The following is an 18,754-nucleotide window of genomic DNA, read 5'->3' on the forward strand; positions in this document are numbered from 1 at the left end:
GTTGCTCTTTCAAAACCAGATCAGACACCTTTAAATTACTCCTCTTTGGAAACTGTTCAGTGAGCTATGGAAAATAGGTATCTTCACTTCCTAGCTGGAGCAAAAGCTTTCCAAAATTCTTGCCCCTGACAGCATCAAAAGCTGCAGTGTGTATACAGGAAAATTCAGGAAAAAATTAATAAATTAAATGAACCGATGAATTCAAATTGCCTAAGCAATTAAAAAAATTAAAAAAATTAAAAGCATTTTTTAAAAAAAAAATCTTGTGTAAAGGAAATGTCCATAAAGCAGTGTCTTAACAAACAGCATTTATTAGTCTTAACTTTTTTGGGAGCAGACCTGGCCTTTTACATGGAAAAAGAGTATGTTCTCTGAAAAGAGGTGGCTAGAGAGTGAAATATATTACTAGGACAGTTACAGCATCATTTCTGCAGCAGACTGTAACTGATTTATGGTCAAATCAGGGCCAGGTTGAAGTCCAAGAAGTTTAAATAGCATGAATAAAAAACCCCAAAATTTTAGCAAAGTGAATGAAGCAAAAATGGCATATTATCAAAATAAATGATGCTAACTTTTCTTTGGGGGGTTGGGGAGAAATCAAAACAACAACAACAAAAAAACAAACGACCCCAAACCAAACAAAAATGTGCAGCAGCAGCATATCTTAAAAACTATTCTCGGCAAAGATAATTGTAGTAACCACACACAAATTCTTGGGCAAATTAAGGGCAGCTGGGCAGGCACACAGCAGCCTGCGCTACTCACTTGGAGACAGGCTACTGACTCCTGTGCCGAGTAACAGCCTACTGGATCCCAACACCGTGTGAAGAAGAATGCAACACAACTAAGGCAGAGCTAGATGAGTTGCAGAGCTGACACGTTCTTTGTTTGAAGGACACAAGCTGGGTTATTTAATGACGTGATAAAAAAATGCATGCAAGAGAATCTGGTTCTCACTTTCCTACATGTAAAAGAAGCTTCTGGATAAAACCCAACTCATGTATCCAGTCCTCTTTGTCTTTGGAAGGCAAACATAAGATTTAATTTTTGGAAGATTTTTAAAATTTTTTCTTTTCCTCTTGGCAAAGTGACGGAGTGGTTACATGCAGTCAAAGCCCTTTTATTTGACTTCCCTATTAACTGCGTTCTTAGTTTTCCTTTTCCATTTTGCAAGGTGGATGAAGCACTGCGATGGCGTCAGTGAACGCCACAGAAGATTTCCCCTTGAATCCTTCTTGTGATAGGTGTTACTGCTTAGACGAAAGCTGTCCTTCACTGTGCCAACTTTCGTATTCCACCTATTCAGAGAGCTGATGGACAGGAATATCCTCTTCAGTGTTCTGATGTTTATTCATTCCCACAAACTAGGATGTCAGTATGATCCAATCTGATGACTGTTCATCTGTAGCTTATTTACTCTAGAATTGCTTACTTTTCCAGCAAGCTTCTGTTTTGCAGATTCCTGCTATCTGTGACTACAGCACAGAACACACAAATAAACTTGCTCAGGGTCATACATAGTGTTGCCTCAGCACCTCCTGGCTTCCAAATCTTTTTTTTCCAAGTGTTTTACATTACTTACTCATCAAATTCCTCAGAGGAAACAAGAAGTATTGCCCTGGTAAAAATCAGGTATGTCCACTCCGTAACTGTAAATTTGTTCTCAGAGCCCCTTATGCCACTATTGCCTATCATGCCATTAGCCCACATCTTTATGCGACAGCAAAGTAGAATGCATTTCAATCCACACTGCCACCAAGTTTTATTCCTACTGATTATAACCTTCATCTGTATCTCATCCCACCCAAATGACAATACATAACGCTATTTATAAAAAAAGACACCTTCTTCAATGATTTTCTCAAGATCTGAAGATGGTTTACATATATATAAAGCCAAATGAATATTATAATTCAGTCTTTAAAGAAAAGGCATAAGACAATTCAGTAGGACAGAGGATGTTATTTTTGGAAAGGTCCCACATACATATAGTTATTTTTTTAAACACACAGGTAATGTGAACCGAGTGTTAGACACATGAAACCTTTTGGTCACTTAGAAAAACAGAGGTGGTAGTTGGTGCATTAAATGCATTCCCTATTAGTGTTCGTTCTCCGAGTTGTACTCACATTGGCAGTCAACTGAGTTGTCAGAGCTGACACTTTTTCTTGGGATGCATCCAACTCTCTTCGTAGCTTGCGAATCTATATATTTTAAGAGAGCACTTTACTGCACCATAATATGGAGAAATAAAATAGCAAGACACGAAATGCAGAGTGTCTCGACAGAACATTTATGCCTGTCAAACACGACGTGCTCTTACCTCTGACTGGCACTTCTCTTCAGGCTATAAAATAAAAACGGAGGAAAATACATGAGGATATTACAAGATAACTAGCCTGACAAATTTATCAAATTTTTCCTTTTTTTTTTTGCGTTTCAAGAACTCTAATATGAATTCCTTATTTTGGATCCCATACCCATATCCAATCTAAGGTAATCTCCTAATTTATTTACTCTTCAGGAGAAAGAAAACAGGCTGCTTGTACACTACTTCCTGCAGGAAGGAATTTGGGCTCCACTTCCCAGCCTGCCGACCCGTGCACCTCCAAGTCTGAACCGTGGAAGGGTGAAGTCCTGCCTCCGTGCATAAGGGACTGCACGAGGCTCTGAAGAGCCAGGACTGTCACAGAACGTGGCTGATCCTAGGCAATTCCCGTCCTCCCATGCTCAGCTCTCCATGGAATGGAGATCACGTTTGTGCATTCCAAAGTGATGTGAAAAAAAAAATTACTCCCACTTGGGTGCTGCCTAGGCACTGTGGTGATGAAAAGCTGAGGACACACAACTAGTTATCTGAGGATGCAAAGTGGATGTACTGACCATCCGTTGTGGTCTGCGCGATAAAACTGTGGTTACTATGGCTTGTTTCTAACCAAAGTTACCAGCTAAAGAGAAGTATATGATGGTAGGAAGTTACACACTCCACTGTCCTTATGTAAACATGTCCACTACCAGCCACCATGAAAATTATACCCATCAAACCGCACTATTAAGAGCCACTCGTTCTTGGACAGCAAGCACAAAAACCAGAAGCTTAGACAGCAGCTGCCGAGTACTCTCCTTGTGGCTCTCATGGTTATAAACAACAGCCGAGAGGAAAAGGTCTGTTTTCCATCCTTCCAATACGTTATCTGTTTCGGCTTCATATGGACCTTGCTTCAGGCAAGGTCAATAATGAAAGGCGGTATTTTCAATTTATTATCAAGGTCTTAAGGCCATGTTACACCTCTAGCTTCCTAACAGTGAAACATGTATGTGAAATAACGCTAAATAACACTATGCTGGCTTGACAAGACTTCATAGGCAGTTACACATGATCTTCCAAGAGCAAGTTCTTCCACGTACTCTTGTATCACATATGCTTGTTTCAGCTGTGGATGTGTGGTAAGGGTGAAGATGCATCATACTTGCATAAGAACTTGAAATTGAAGATCCTGTTCAATTAACACGTACTTCAGAAGTAACTATTATCCACTGTTTTTTAAAAGGGTTGTGCTTCAAGAAACCCCCAAAACTGTGATCATAGTGTGCCAGGAATATATGAGCCACCTTTAATCTGGCTAGCTTGGATATTCACAGCGGTGAAGCCACCGGGAATTAACCATCAGTGCCAAATACTTCCGCACAGCCTTGCGCGGGCTGGAATCCGCTGTGCCCCTGGGTCGCTGCAGTTAACACCCAACTAGCTAGAGAAAAGCGAGGCAAGACAGGGTGCAGCCTGACCTCCCCCTTACAGCACAGGTATAGTCTTAACTTACAAGGTCTTCCATAGTATATTGTTTAAATGGAAAATCCTTCATGAGACTATTAGAAGAAAGTAAGCAAATACATTGCAAAAACATGCATTTAAAAAATCCCTGTATTTTCAAACTCCAGTAAGCCTTATTTTAGGATCAGATAACCTAAATGAACACACACTTTTGAAGAAAATATTACTGGCATAGTGAACAAAAGGCTTCTTTAGAATTATTAAAATCTGTGCATTAAAAAACTTACTCAAACTTCTTTAGTAGCAAATCATTAATACAAGGCTGAAATGATTTTATTCAGCAAATTTTGGGGTGCTTTCGGTAATGAAGTTCAAATCTCCTCAGATCTACTGAGGTCCTTTGTAGCAAAACTTATTTAATGTAGTTGTAAAATACTGACTCAAAAAATAAACTGCTACTTTTAGGCCGTTAACGTCTGTGTTTAATGAGGATACTGCTAAATATCCACAGACATCTTTATGAATGTAAACATTTCTTTCGTAGCTAGCATTCAGAACACAATTAAATGAAAAGTGCTTTTTTCTCTCCTCCTTGAATGGCAAAAATAATTAGCACAATAAGACCAGTCAATTCAATAATTTTGGTTAGCAATCCCAAATTGTTCTTTTCATTATACTCACTGTTGAATAAATAGATGATGTACTGGACACCAAAGAGAGAGAAGAACCATGCACTAAAGGAAAGAAAATAAACACAATGAATATAAATACAGATTCCACAGTGGAATCACCATAGATCATCCACTGCCAACGACCAGCCTACTGAAGAAATACTTTCACAAATTTCATCAGCCATCATAAACTTAATTATATTATTGCACCAATAATATAAATGCATGGCCAGGTGACACAATCCATACACTTGGATTTGGTAAAGCTGCTTTAGTAATTTAATAATACTTGTTTTTTGGGAAAATGAGGTGTGGTCAAGAAGATTAAAACTAAAAGTTTTGATGAAGATTTGTTCAGAAATAAGTATTTCTCTGGACAGCTTATCTTAAGAGTCTTTCAAAAGGGCTTACTCAAGATAAAAACCCAACAAATTAACTGAAATGCAGAAGAGATTACAAAAGTAAATCTAAGTACTTCATCTTCAGTTTTAGATGAGATTGAGGGGGCGGGTTGTTTTCTTTAAGCAGCAGACCAAGATGGAGATGTCCTGAGAAGACCACGATACCCAGCTCCAGTACGTAACCAAATGCTCCAGGAGAAGATGTGGAGCAGCCAGGGCAGAAACCATGGTCTAATTTTAGGGCTCTGAATCGTCCTCTGGATGCAGCTGTATCTTCCTTCTGCTGACTACAAGGGAACTGTATCACGGGCATCGATGAGCTGAACATTCCCTATCCCTGCAGGGTTTTTTGGTCTTTCTTTAAAGCAATGACATTTCTTTAACAAGGCAAAGTCCGTTCTCTCATAGAAAAATTACCGGAGTGAAAACATGGCTACAAAGCCTTTTCTGGAAAAGAATCCGTTTCAAGCAGTTTTTGCCTTTAAATATACATTCAGTGTAAGATATACATATACATTGATTCTCAAGGTTGTTACCATCACCCAGGTGTTAGGATTTACATATAACATCATTTTATTTTTGATTATGCTAATAAAAAAACTACCTGAAGCTATTCTTTCTGCTACTGAAAAATGCAAAATTACCTTTCCTTTATTTTTATTTTTAGAAACAAAATACATTTAACTGAAACTTTCCTTCAAACTCCAGGTAACTTCATACAAATCATATGAAATCGTGTTAAATCACTTTTTCTTTCATCTAAATCCTCCAGCAAAAAAAAAAAGTTTAGAAAAGCTGCCATTTTGCTCTAATTACGTACTGCAATTCTCCTACATTCATAATAAATGGGCTCTGCTTTCCCATTGACATTATATCCTAAGGCAAGGCTGGAAAGAGAAGTAAACAAAGTCTAGGTTGGCTTCTGGAGGAATTTAAGACAATTTAAAAAACCCACAAGAAAGTAAAAAAAACTCACACCCATTTGGTTTTTCTAGTTAATCATATTTTCAATTAAAATGATCTTTATAGTTAGATGTTAAGGACTGTACTGCATTAAGAACATAAAAATAACTAGTGTGAGTCAGACCCAGGGTCTGTCTAATCGTGTGCTCCATCTCTGGCTGCAACCGCACCGCAGGTTTAGGGAAAAGAATGCCAGGAGGAGGCAGATAGCCGGTGATTTTTTCCCCAGGTACATCTTTGCATCTTCTGGGAATCAGCAGAGATGGAAACTCCTGAGATGAAAACTGCCGTCACACCATTATTTTTCATAGTCGCTGTGACCTATCTACCGTTAACTTGCTTAACTACTTCTGAATCCACTGATACATTTTGTCTGTAACAAAAAACTCTTTGTTTTTAGAAACAGAATTCTTTGCAGTTGTTTTAGACCTGCTGCTGAATCAGTCAACAAGTTCCTTGAGTGCCTCCACAGCCCTGTGATATGAGAAGTAACGGATAACCAACTTCTTTATCAAGCACTAAATTATATATTATCACCTCCCTTCAGACATTGTTTTTCCAATGAAGAGTCCTAATCTATTTTAACTCTCTTCATACCATAGATGTTATGCATTTAAGATCTCCTTATCGTTTTTCTTTTTACCTGCATTTTACCCCTAGGATCACCTTTTTTAAGATGGAAAGCCCAAAGCGCAGGCAATATTGCACAAGGCCACCAATGGACTCATACAGAGAATATAATATTATTTTCTGGTTTGCCTCTCTATAGTCTTCCTTTGTGCAGTTTTTACTAACAGAGATGTATTCAAGAAAGCAAGCCTGCCAACCGGCCAGAGAAGAAAGAGACCTCCTTACAACGGATTGGGACACAGGCATTTTTGAGTTAGCATCAACTGGGATTTTTAAGATCACATCAGGACTTTAAAGGAGGAAAGAAGACTCAAAATGAAAAAAGGGAAAGAACACATAACTTTGGGAATCATACTCCTGCCTTGTAAAATATCACTATTGCATCATTTGAATGTGTCTTTCATTTGAGATTTCTAGTTTCAAGGACATCTAAGGAGTTAATATTTTTGCGCAATTTCTTTTTAAAGTATCTGCAGATGGCTACTTTAAGGCTATTTAATTAGGAGCCTGAAGGCAGTTATGCTCTTGATGTGATTCCTGGGTTTTGCAGTTAACATGCATCTGCACGCAGGCTACAAACCCAAATTGTTTTGGAGCTATTATTTTAAAGCACTATAAATGCATATGCGAGCATGTATCATTTTTTATGTTAGAAAAGAAATAGTCTAGCCGCGATCAACTGTCCAAAGAGTAGAAAGAACAACAGGTATTGCAGTTAGTAGCACAAAAGGAAATAAAAATTTATATCCCATCAACAATAAATCTAATTTCTTTCTCCCTAGGAGTTTGAGGTACCAGGGTGGAGCCAGCGGCAGCACAGCTCCTGGGCAAGGCTGATGGCCAGGGAAGCGGGGAAACTGGATAGCCAAGAGACCACTTAAGTTTTAGGCTGTTTTTTCCCTGAAGTTCTGGGGAGTTTGAATGCTGTTCCTGCTGGCATCTCTCCAGTCCTGAAACCCTTCCTATCGAAAGGGTTATGTACTGCAAGGCTGACTAACATTTCGACCTACATGCTGTGCTGTGAGAGAACATGACTGTACTTCACACTATGGAGACAAAAGAAAATAAGGCTTTTAAGAATAAATCCTGGCCCTGCCAAAGTTTATGAGAATAAAATGTCTTGTAATCTTATGTGCTAATAAATAATTAAGAAGTAAATTGGTAAGCTTTACTTAAGACCTGGAATTATGCTTCATTGACACTGGTTGATTGTATAAAATCAATTTGTTCATTAACTACAAATTTAATTTCTATAATACTTTTTGATCTATTCTCTCAAGGTGAAGGTGAATGATGTACTCATACTTTTTGGTCTGTTCTCTCACTCTGTGAAGGTGATTTGGATCCACAGGTTCGAAAGCACAGGACAATATATATGCCATATTCAGAACCACTTGCTCACTTATAACTTGTGATTCCCTAAGAAATAAGCAGGAGCTAATAAGCAGGGTATCCCTGCCTTCTGTACGGCCAGAAGACCTTTAACCTGAAGACAAAAATACAGAGACTGCACCTAAACATTCATCCCATCTGGTAAAATATTATTATCCTTTCAGGTACCAAAAATTTAGGAAAATCTGTAGGGGACTTCTTCAGCATGACCACTATAGGGTCAAATTCCCTCCTCATACACAAAAGTGATTTTTTTCCACTGCTTTCAAGTCCGTAACTTGGTAGAGTTTTCTTGGGCATAATTTTTATTACTCTTTTTAAATGAATGAAAAGTACTTTGTAGAACATTTCATCGAACTCTTCCCTTCTCCTTTTTTTTAAATGGTTTGTCCTCAAACTTGTAATACTTATTAAATATTCTTCCAAACTAGCCTCTCTCCTGGACAAGAATTTCTATATTATAAGAGATAGTTTAACCTCAACCATGCCAAAATGGATTTGCTGCAATCTTAAGCACACTTAAAAGGTTACAATTTTTTTGAGGATGTCTTAATAAAACCTGAGTAAGTTTTGCTGTAGTAGCTCTTCCAGTAAATCTAAGTATAACACAGATAAAGCGATTTAAATTCCTTCACAGATTATATTAAGGAACTCTGTAGTAAGAGCAGGACCGTTCATCTCAGAATGGATTTCAACTGACTAAGTATCAGGCAGTCTTTGACTGTTCACGATCATCTAGCTTTCTGAGAGCATGGTACAAACAAAGGTTAATTCCTGCAATGACACAGTTTGCAGCCCTACAGCGTTATTCTAATAATTTTCAACCCCTAATGAAGATCCTCAGCCATGGGCCTCTAAAATACAATTAAATGTAATGGAGTTAGATTGGCTAAATTCAATAACGAATTAGCCCTGAATGTTTCTGGAGCCATATCCAATGCGCATTTTCCACCCCTTCCAATGGCAGAAAACAGATGGGGTAACCAGTATCTCCAGGAAGGCACCTTGTGGCTCCTAAAGGCCCCTACACGCACTTAAGCGTGGCTCCCACGCATGCCTGGCTCTAGGGGAGCAGCAACACTGGGGCATGGTATTAACAGTGCTGAGTAAGTGCAGGTCTTCAGCAGTGGAGGAATTAAGTCAGCAAAGGCTTGCGTGACTGTAGCGATGAAGTACTTCACAGCCAACCAAGCTCCCAATCCTTACCAGAAAGGAGATTTAAGACTCAAAGAGCTAATGCTGAAAGAGCTTCCTGTGACCTTCCTATGAACCACTCCCAGAGCTCGCCCCATGCTTGACTTCTCCAAGTGCAACACTTGAGGGTTTTAACGTGTGCTCACAGCTACTCCTGCTACAGCCATAAGGTTGATTGGTCGGTAGCAATCAAATTAAGTATTTATTTATAGGTAAATGACTTTTTCTTCTTATATTTACATGGGCTTCTTTTATCAGGTATGATTACATATTTGAAAAGACGACGAGGAATTAAAAAGAAGAGCCCAGATGTTTTGAAGAACTACTCAAGTCCCTTCTGTGGAAGCTATGTGATAGCAGCCCAGGACATTGAGCAGAAATAAAAAGTAAAGACAATTTGAATACATATTAAATACTGGAAAAATTAACTGGGATAGAAACAACAGTCTGGCTGGTAACAATTATTTATACCTCAAACAGAAGTGTGGAGGCCCAGGTTCAGGAGAACAGTCCTATTCAAGGAAACACTTTAATATGCTAACTCTAAGCATGAACTAGAGTAATTTTGAGATCACTAAAAATGAAGCACAGGATGCATTTAAATCATTTCTTGAACAGCGATGGTCTAGGCACAACATTTACATACTTTCCTATGTGTGGCTAGAAGGATCACTGAATGGATATCATCAGAAGAACAATGACTGGGACTAAAGTTTTATCTAACACGGAGCGCTCCGCACAGAGAGAACTGTGCTCTGAAATGACGCCTACGCTGAGCCAAAAAGCAGCAAATTTATACTTGGTTTATGTGAGAATGTCATCTTCTGATCATTTCCAGCACCATTACATATTTTACTGACCTTCTTCAAAGCCATCGCGGAAAGAGCCAGACCGGCTCATTGTTCTGCTTTTCTCGTCCAGCGACATCGAGCTGTTCCTGAAGCGCGTATCACTATAGGGGTCATAAGGACCATCTGCATTGGAAAGGCTGTGGGTCCGTAGCATGGTTGGATTTGACAGGCTCATCTGGGCTGCAGTGGTTGGGCTTGCTATAAAGGGAAGAATAAACACCAATTTATTTGCGTGACCGCAAATTTTCATACCTAATTTTTGTGCAACTACCAAAAAATTTCCTAAGACACAAATTTTTGATGTCATCCTCTTCAGGCTTCATTATTTTTCTAAATTCAATGAATTCAAATGAGAGGTATGCAAATCAAGCTAGTGAATAAGAAAACTCAAGTGAATAAGGTAATTTTAAACACTGGGTAATATGTCTATGCTTCTACAGACAAGGTCAGTCAACTCACTAACGCTCATAGGCATGAACTAATTAACTCATTTAATTTGGAACAGTCCTTCCTCAAAAAGGACTAAAATGCCCGAAGGAATTTAAACTAGTATTTTGCCTATATAGAACAGGCCTTAAGAACCATCTCCTTCAAAGCCTTCAGGTTCTCAGAAAATGACATTTTTCTACGTATTTAAGTCACAAATTTTAAAAGCTTTAGTTTCCTAATACTTGTGTATTTCAGAATTGTTTCTTTCCACTATGAGGTCCCAAGAATTACAAAACACCAATTTTGCCTCAAAAGCCAATATCCTCCCAGCCAGTGTTTAGAGTACAAAATGTCTACTCTGGTTTCACATTTTTTTAAAGAACTTTTGCGCTAAAACGATACCTGCTATTTACTAAGAACTAGCTGATTTGTGGAAAAAAGAGAACAACAAAATTGCTGTTCAACTGGCAGGTTCCTCTTGGTGTGCTGTCATTGCCTGTTTCTATATACACCATCAACTGATACAGACTATTATAGAAGATACTATAATTCAGTTTAAAGGTGCTCAACTTTCACATCAACATTTGCTATTAAATTAAACGCAGTGACCTCTCTTGACTCCTATATCTCCAAGCTCTTCTCTTAAGAACACAGAAAAATATCTTCTTTTTTTTTGTTAATTGCTTGTGGCCAAATAGCTTTTGAAGCTTATTAATGTAAATAATCTTCAACACTCTCTATAAAGAGTTAACTTTCTGGGCCTAAGACTAAACTTTTTTTTTTTTTGACCATTAAGGTACTTCCATGAACTTTCATGACAGTTTGTTAGCTGTTGGCAATGTAATTACGCTGTGTGTATATTCAGCTGAAATTTTGTTAAGTGTCAGTTTATTTAAAGCTGTTTATTTAATCTGTTTCTTTTCAGCGCACTCAAAGAAAGGCTCTAAAATGTCACTGCTGCAACTCAAAACTGCACTAGAAATAAGTGACTGTGTAAGCTGCTGCAAATTCACACAACACAAGCATAGGCTTAACTATTTTGCGTATTACTACTTTACCGTTCTAGAAAAGATGGAGGGGCTTCTGAAAGTCAAAAAGAAACAGAAAGCGTCTGTTCGACAGAGAACTTTCCAATGTCACTTAACTTAAAGACAATAGACATACTGTTAGGATTGATTTACATACCCAAACAAACTGCAAAGGCAACTAAGTAATATTTAATCATCACACCAGAAACGAGCACTACTAGCACCTTAAATTAGGTTATTTCAACTCCTGATATGGTCAACTGCAATGCTTTATGGATCCTATCAATCAACTTTTATTGTTTTCTTAATTTAAACAGTGTTTACTTTTATCAATGTAATTAAGTGAAGGAATGGCATTTTTTCTGACTTAAAATTCTTCTGACTTTTATATATTATTTTAGACTGAGCTTTATGCAATCTTCCAACAAGTCAACCGAAAAACACATACAAAGATAAAATATCTTAAACTGATGAGACTGGCACATATAGTAATATGCTTGGATTTTAAAGCAGTATTACTAAACAGGTAGGCAACAAGAAATGTTTTCAAAGAGTTACTGCAAGTATGCCACCTTTGGGCATATGAGATAATAATGCTAATTAGTCACACTCATTTCAATGAAAGTGCTTCCTGAGGTTGAATGTGGGACTCGGAGCTGCTGAAAGAAAATTATATTGTGTAACATGCTATTTTCAAGACACACAATGTATTGCTATGATTATCCAAGCAGGTAATTATTCACCAAGCTGCGAGAAGTTAAATCTAGTTCCAGAGGGTGATGTTATGCTGGATCCAGATGAAAATGGAGAATTGCCAGCAGTATCCTGAAGTCCGCCTGCTGAATGGGACCGTAGCCATTCTTTTGCATCTTCTTGATTACGGAGTTGGGAGGATGGAGTATACCTGCAAAACCAGACAGTTTTTCCAAAATGAACTTTGACATTTATTTAAAATCAAAAAAACCACAAACAACCATGAAATGTCACAAGACTTGGGGAGGGAGAGAGGGAAAGAAAGATGGAAGAACTCTCATATGAAATTTAAGGATTAAAATTATATAAACCCAATACAATTCTGAATTAAGGAGCTGTTCCAAGCTGTTGTAAGCTGTTCCTAATGCATTCCACTTATGTGTGGGGAAAAAACCCCCAATTCCTACAGCTTCAGCAGTCACCAAACTAGTAGTAAACAAAAAGTTACAGATAGAGGTTGTGTACTGTAGAATAAAATATAGTGTGTGTTATGAATATATGATTGAAAAATAAACCCATAATTTGGAAATCCATTCCTTTCCTTAGGTTATTCTATCACTATTTGAATATTTTGGTGCATCGCTAAGCTTAGCTGGCTTTTTGTCATATTGCAGCCAAATTCAAGTCAACAAAACCATTATCAGATTTTTAACAAGTTGTGACCCAGTAATTCCTATTCCAGAGACATTACTAGAAAGGTCTGTGGAGGTGTACCCTATTTAGTTCAAAACTAATAGCATTAAATCACCATAAAGGAGACTATGTTTAGCCTTTTCTGAAGGCAAAGAAAATAGCGGAAACGTTGTCTATGCCAACATCAATGGCAAAACACCCGCTGGCTTCAGCTTAAGCAAAGTTTTAAATCTGCTTCTCTATGTGCCTGAAAAATAGGTATGTTACCACAGGTGTTATGTGAAATACGTGATAGGTACAGATATCAACAGAAAGAGCATCAAACACTTGTCTGCTGATGGATTTCAGTGTCTGTCTTATGTTATGCCATCTGCTTTTGAGAAATATTTATGAGTTACTAGCTCTCCTTCCAAAAACTAAACACTTGGAGCCTATTATCAGTTGATACTATCTATTTAATTAATTAGATTCCCTCCAACTAAATACTCTACAGTAGTAAGATATCACTTATTAAGACTATTTTAAATCAATGTGAACGCTACAATAATGAACATTGCAAAAACTCAAACTACTTTCAAAAAATACATTCATTCTTCCGCTTATGCCTCAACACTTAAGCAACAGTCCCTGACTATCTGCACCTCTTAAACTTTGCACATGTATCAGTTTATTAAGAAGGGGGCTTTAAACAGTCATTTTGCTTTAATACACTAAGGATTTTTTTTGCAGCACAAATACCTACCTCCTCAGCACTCAAATGTTTCAGTCTTAAAAGAGAGTCCTTTACTATACCCAGGATAAAAAGACCCAAAATACCCACAGAAACATTTTAAACAAAATGCCATTTTAAGAAAGGCTTTTGGCACTCAGCTTCATGGGACAAAGCTGCTATGAAGAACAATGTGTATAGCACAGAATAAATTGCAGCTGCGATTTCAAGGCATCAACTCAGTGATCCTGGAAGCTGCATTACGCAATTCTGAAGCTGCAATTTTCTAAATTGTCTAAGATATCTTCTGTAAATTCTGTAACACTTAAAGCATTTAATTAATACACCTAATGTTGATAATCTTGCTAGAATTGCTTGTATCAATGGAAAAATCTTTTCCAGTGTATTTTTTTTATGTTATAAAAATCATGACCCTACAGATATACAAAATGTATGAGAAGACAATTGCCAAAAGTTTGTTTGGGGATTTTTTTGTCTTTTCTAGAAGAGTAGAAGTTATCTCTAAGAGCCCTATATATTTAGGTATTCTGAAGCAAATATTGTTTTAAATTATTATATCCAATCTCATCCTAAAAGGTTTGGCATGATATTGAAAATCTTTTCTATTTGTACATCAACACCAAGGTTCCCAGAGTGAAAATGATCTCAAGTCATTCCATGTAATAGCCACAGAAGCTGCAAAATTATTGTTTTCAAGTCAAGCCAAGTGATGGTTTATGAGATGCCTTTCAGCAATTCAGCCAGCAAAAGCTACAGTTCTTGCTCAAGCGGAGAAGCCACTGGATGAAAAAAAGCACAGTGGTCAATGGCCTTCTTTGAGGATTAAAGAAAGAAAGAAAGAAAGAAAGGAAGAAAGGAAGAAAGGAAGAATATTGTTGCCACCTCTTGCAAACTGCGACCATCACCACCAGCCACAACAGAAACACAAAGCAAACTCCAAAGCCACAACAAAAGCTGTTAAACCGTGTGGAAACACCAATACCTGAGTCCCTTCTTAGGCAAAGTGTTCCTATCAAGATGTGGGTCGCTGCAGAAAAGTTAAAAGAAAAGAACTTCAGAGAAGAACAAAAGGGAAGGAATAAGATCAGAACGAAGGACGTACAAACATCTGCATCACCTTTCCAGAGGAAAAGGTGCTGGGGCCTTCCTCCAGAAACATGCAAAAACCTCCTTTTACGCAGGTGTGGATTTGCACAAACATGCATCTGGTACCATGCCAATGAATCTCATCTGTTCACAACGTGATTTTGCTATTTCTCCTACCCACAATGAACAAAAATGGCTCTTTAAACGTCAAATGGATGCTTAAAAATACGCTTTTCAGCAGGCGTGAGGCAGACTATTTGTGAAAACTGATGAGAATCTCCAAGTCCAAACCACCTTCCCGTCATTTCTTTCAGCAGACACCATTTAGGGAATGCAGCTAATTACTGTTACGCAATGTACAGCAGTAAAAGTATTGAGCTCAGACTGTTTAAATTTTCAAATCTTAGCTTAAATTCCATTAGCGAAGTAAAATGAATCTATTAGTCGTCCAAAACCTAAATATTTAAGTTTATGCTTTTACAACTGATGAACTTGTAACTGAGCAGAGTCTGTTAATTTGTTTTTAAAGAAAATATCCACGTGCTTAAATGAATTAATTTAATAACAATCCTTATAGCTAAATTACAGCGTGGGAGTGATTAAAATTACAGCAGTGAGCAAAAGTGAGCTAGAATGTTTAGATTCGGGTCATCTTTTCCTAACTTTAGCATTCGTCTTTACGAGGATGGATGTAACCAAGTCCCTGCAAAACACTCATGAGCCAAGCTGCAATAGAAGACTGACGACACTGAATGACACGGGACTTCACGACAAAAAGGACAGGCCTGAAAGGCAGTGGGAAAAGCAGCATGCCAGAGGAATGCTGAAATGCTAGTGAGAGTTTAGATCGGTAGAAAAAAAAGGGCAAGATTTTCAAATTGCCTTTGGCAAAGAAATGAGGGAAAAAAAAAATACCCCCACAAACCAAAAGATGTTCCCAGTGATGAGAGCAACACCAAAACCATGCCAACTCTGCCGCATGCCATTCTCCAGATTGATTTAGGTAGATAGATGGGGTGTTTGAGGGGACTCTCACTGGCATGTCTTTGTGTCAGCTCACACCTGAACGATGAACACAGCAGAGGACCCAACTGAGCACAGTCTGTCACAGAACAATTTGCTTCACCGAGATGGGCAACAAAACCTACAGCCTTGTCCTGAGACAGCATTACCTGTCCTGTCTCCTGGGCAAAGTATTTCGGCAGAATTTGGGGCTAGCAGCGGGGGAAGAAAGAGGGCTAGAAGAATCAGTCCAACAAGACAGAAAACAAGAGAAGGAATATTAGAATGGAAAGAGGAGAGAACAGAAAGGAGTTACAATAAAACACAAACAGAAACCCAAACTGTCAGAACATTATATTCTGGGGGTAATTTTCTCCATTGAGATGCAACTACAAAAATTTTGCTCCCTGACTACATAACCACACATCAGGGTACAGCTGATTTCCAGTGCTTGCAGGGGTACTACTGCCTTCTACAAAAGGTCACTCAGAGAGCAGGCACTGCAAGTCGTTGTCTGGTTTATCCCCATGTTGGCTCCATGTGCCGTTAATACAGCTCTGATGCTGAAAAGGCAGTCCCGTCCCCTCCTCCTGGCCAGTCTGCTCCCAGCTCCTACTCTGTGTCCACACAGACACCGATGAATCTCATCGTGTAAGGAGCTGGGGAGCTGATCAGTCTGAAATATAACTCAGGTGATCATTTTTCAGTTGGATCCATCTCCCCGTGGGGTTCACTAAGCACTCACACGAATGCCTGTGCCGAAACACTGTCGAGAGCAGCTGGAGATGGGACAGGGCAGCAGGCAGAGGCCGAGGGAGACAGGGACTTTTCTTTTCGGCATGACCTCCAGTTTAAAAGCTTGTTAAATGTTATAAACAAGAAGTTTAACAAGAAACAGTTGGCTTCTCAAATCAAAATGATAACGATGGAGGTTTTTTTGAATATCACTGTCAGATCAACTAACAGGAGATCTTTGGAAGGATAATATATGATGCAAAATTCAAATATTAGGTATAACATGGTAGCAAGAAAAATTGTCACATTGGCTACCACAGCAAATTAAAAGCCTCACCTGACCCCATCCTCTTGCTCCGAACTGGGCTCCTTGTCTGGAATGGTTTCTCTGTATGTTCTAGTAATACCATTCAGCATTATCTTGTAAGAAGCACAACTTGAATTGCGTCTGCAGTATTGGCTACTGCTGCCAGGACTTCATTCACATTTGAGATACACACAAATGTATGGAAACGAGAGAAAAACCTACTAACCTTTCGGACAACGTAGTCTTAACACTGTTGGTTCGGACAAAGGGAGTCAGAGAATCATCTTTAGAGGCTGGAATCAAGCCACTGGAGGAGTTATGGCTCAGCCCACCTCCACTGCTCAGAGAGATATCAATGGATTCACAGCTGGTATGAAGACTGCTGACAGACTGATATCCGATGCCGTCCTTGCTAACAGCAGAAGAGCTACTTGCGTTGGTACCCCACGTTAAACTGTTGGAAGGAGCCGAATGTGCTGAACCGGGACTAGAAGCTAGTGGAGATTGGTTCATATCTGTGTTTTTACTATACAGAGGACTGCTGCCCCCACTGCTCAGCATACCACTGCCAGATGGTGAATCAAGATTACCCTGCTGGTTCATAGTAGCATGAGGATTGGAGATGACCACCGAATTTTTCATATTTTCAGCTGTTGTGATGGGAACTTGTTTACTAGGCTTGCCACCAAAAAGTCTGTAAAAAAAGACAACATGAAAAATACGTAAAATGGAATATTAAATGCAAGGATATTTTATATCTAGACCATATATCATCTTAGCTTCAGAAAGCCAACATTAAGTAAATGATCCTAGACTGGACATACACAACTATAAAGTTATGAATCTCCTTGTGTTCACACCGCCTTCAATAAAGTCCAGAGACAATTACAATAGCTTCAAATCTATCCTAGGTGTTTCTTCTCTGAATCATCAAATATTACTTGCACAAAGCTAAAATACAGCCATATTGTCTTCTGCTCCCTAAGGAAAAGGGATACCAGAGAAACACTGCATTGATTAATCCGAAGCATGGAATATTAGAGGTTGAAAGCTTGTTGTCCAGGTAAATTCTGTGCAAATCACTGAATGCTCTGCTCAGAAGCAGCATTTGCTGGGATGTAACAGGAAAAATATTTAACTGGTATCAAATGTAGGTTTGTCTCATTTCAGGAGCCAAGCTAGCTGGAAACTATTTTTTGGAGTGGAGAATGAGATTTTACCTGGTTTGGCACCTGGAACTGGCTCAGTAAAAGACTAGCTGAGTGCCAGAACTAGTGCAAGGGAGGGGATCTAGAAGCACAGTTGGAGGAGGATGACTGCAGCTTCTCCAATTTGCATCACTTTTGCCAAAAGCATCTTAGAAGTAAACATGCTTAAGACCAGATTACCAATCATTCTAAAACCGATCCTCAAAATTACGAAGGAAACGTAGCTTTTGACTCCAGCTTCAAACATCCACCCCAAGATGTTGCTTCCGTTTCTGCCACTTAGCTCCTGTAACTGCCTTTGGAACCTTGGTTTTCCTCACAGATATCTACATGGATTTACTTTTTTCTTATCAACCGTGTGGAGTATTGGGGATGAAATCTTTCAAAGCGGGTATCTATCAGACTGTAGTCCTCAGAGTAGAGGACTACAGTGCTTCTATACAAGAGCTCCTAAAGACTTACGGGTGGGTGTGCACCGAGCAGAACTTTCTCTGCTTTTGAGTATGCCCAGGTTGTCTGTACAACACATGCCCACTAAATCACTTTGTCCAACACTTCCCAGAAACGCAGGCTGTGTAACATAGCTGGGCACCCTACAGCACACGTGCAGTAAGCGCAGCGCTGCCCAGAAGCACTGTACTTACTGCACGGGTGCTACCTGCAGCTCCGGTGTACCTCTGCAAGATGCCTGGAACACATCTCAACTGGATGGCTGCTGTTGCATACTTGCCACAAAGCTCCTGGACAACACTGCTGGATCAGGCTAAGGTGCCCATCTACATCTATCTTATAATCCAGCACTGCTTTAATATCTGTGCCATGATCCCCTTGGCACCTGATGTAGAGAGAGCAATGCAGACATCCACAAACCAGCGCAGATCTGGCAAGCTTGGTTCACCTGGACTCCACACCACACCTCACTGATTAGGAGACACTGACTTAGACGAGCAAAAGGCTTCAAATGATAAA

General features: G+C 38.9%; 1 protein-coding gene across 3 annotated transcripts in view; it reads right to left on the bottom strand.

The window, feature by feature from the left end:
• NAV2 (neuron navigator 2) overlaps positions 1 to 18,754 on the bottom strand; it is a 233,309-nt gene that overhangs the window by 25,498 nt on the left and 189,057 nt on the right. For 2 of the 3 annotated variants that reach the window (XM_075163316.1, XM_075163317.1), the window contains 8 exons: positions 16,804 to 17,271; positions 15,706 to 15,771; positions 14,430 to 14,474; positions 12,075 to 12,235; positions 9,884 to 10,072; positions 4,454 to 4,506; positions 2,324 to 2,347; positions 2,130 to 2,204 (listed from right to left, as the gene is read on the bottom strand). In XM_075163316.1, the coding sequence (XP_075019417.1) occupies positions 2,130 to 2,204; positions 2,324 to 2,347; positions 4,454 to 4,506; positions 9,884 to 10,072; positions 12,075 to 12,235; positions 14,430 to 14,474; positions 15,706 to 15,771; positions 16,804 to 17,271 (1,081 nt within the window). The remainder of the gene's footprint in view (positions 1 to 2,129; positions 2,205 to 2,323; positions 2,348 to 4,453; positions 4,507 to 9,883; positions 10,073 to 12,074; positions 12,236 to 14,429; positions 14,475 to 15,705; positions 15,772 to 16,803; positions 17,272 to 18,754) is intronic. The other variant, XM_075163318.1, reaches the window with a different exon arrangement.

The sequence above is a fragment of the Calonectris borealis genome, chromosome 14 (genome assembly GCF_964195595.1).
Source record: "Calonectris borealis chromosome 14, bCalBor7.hap1.2, whole genome shotgun sequence".
NCBI classification, from domain to species: Eukaryota; Metazoa; Chordata; class Aves; order Procellariiformes; family Procellariidae; genus Calonectris; species Calonectris borealis.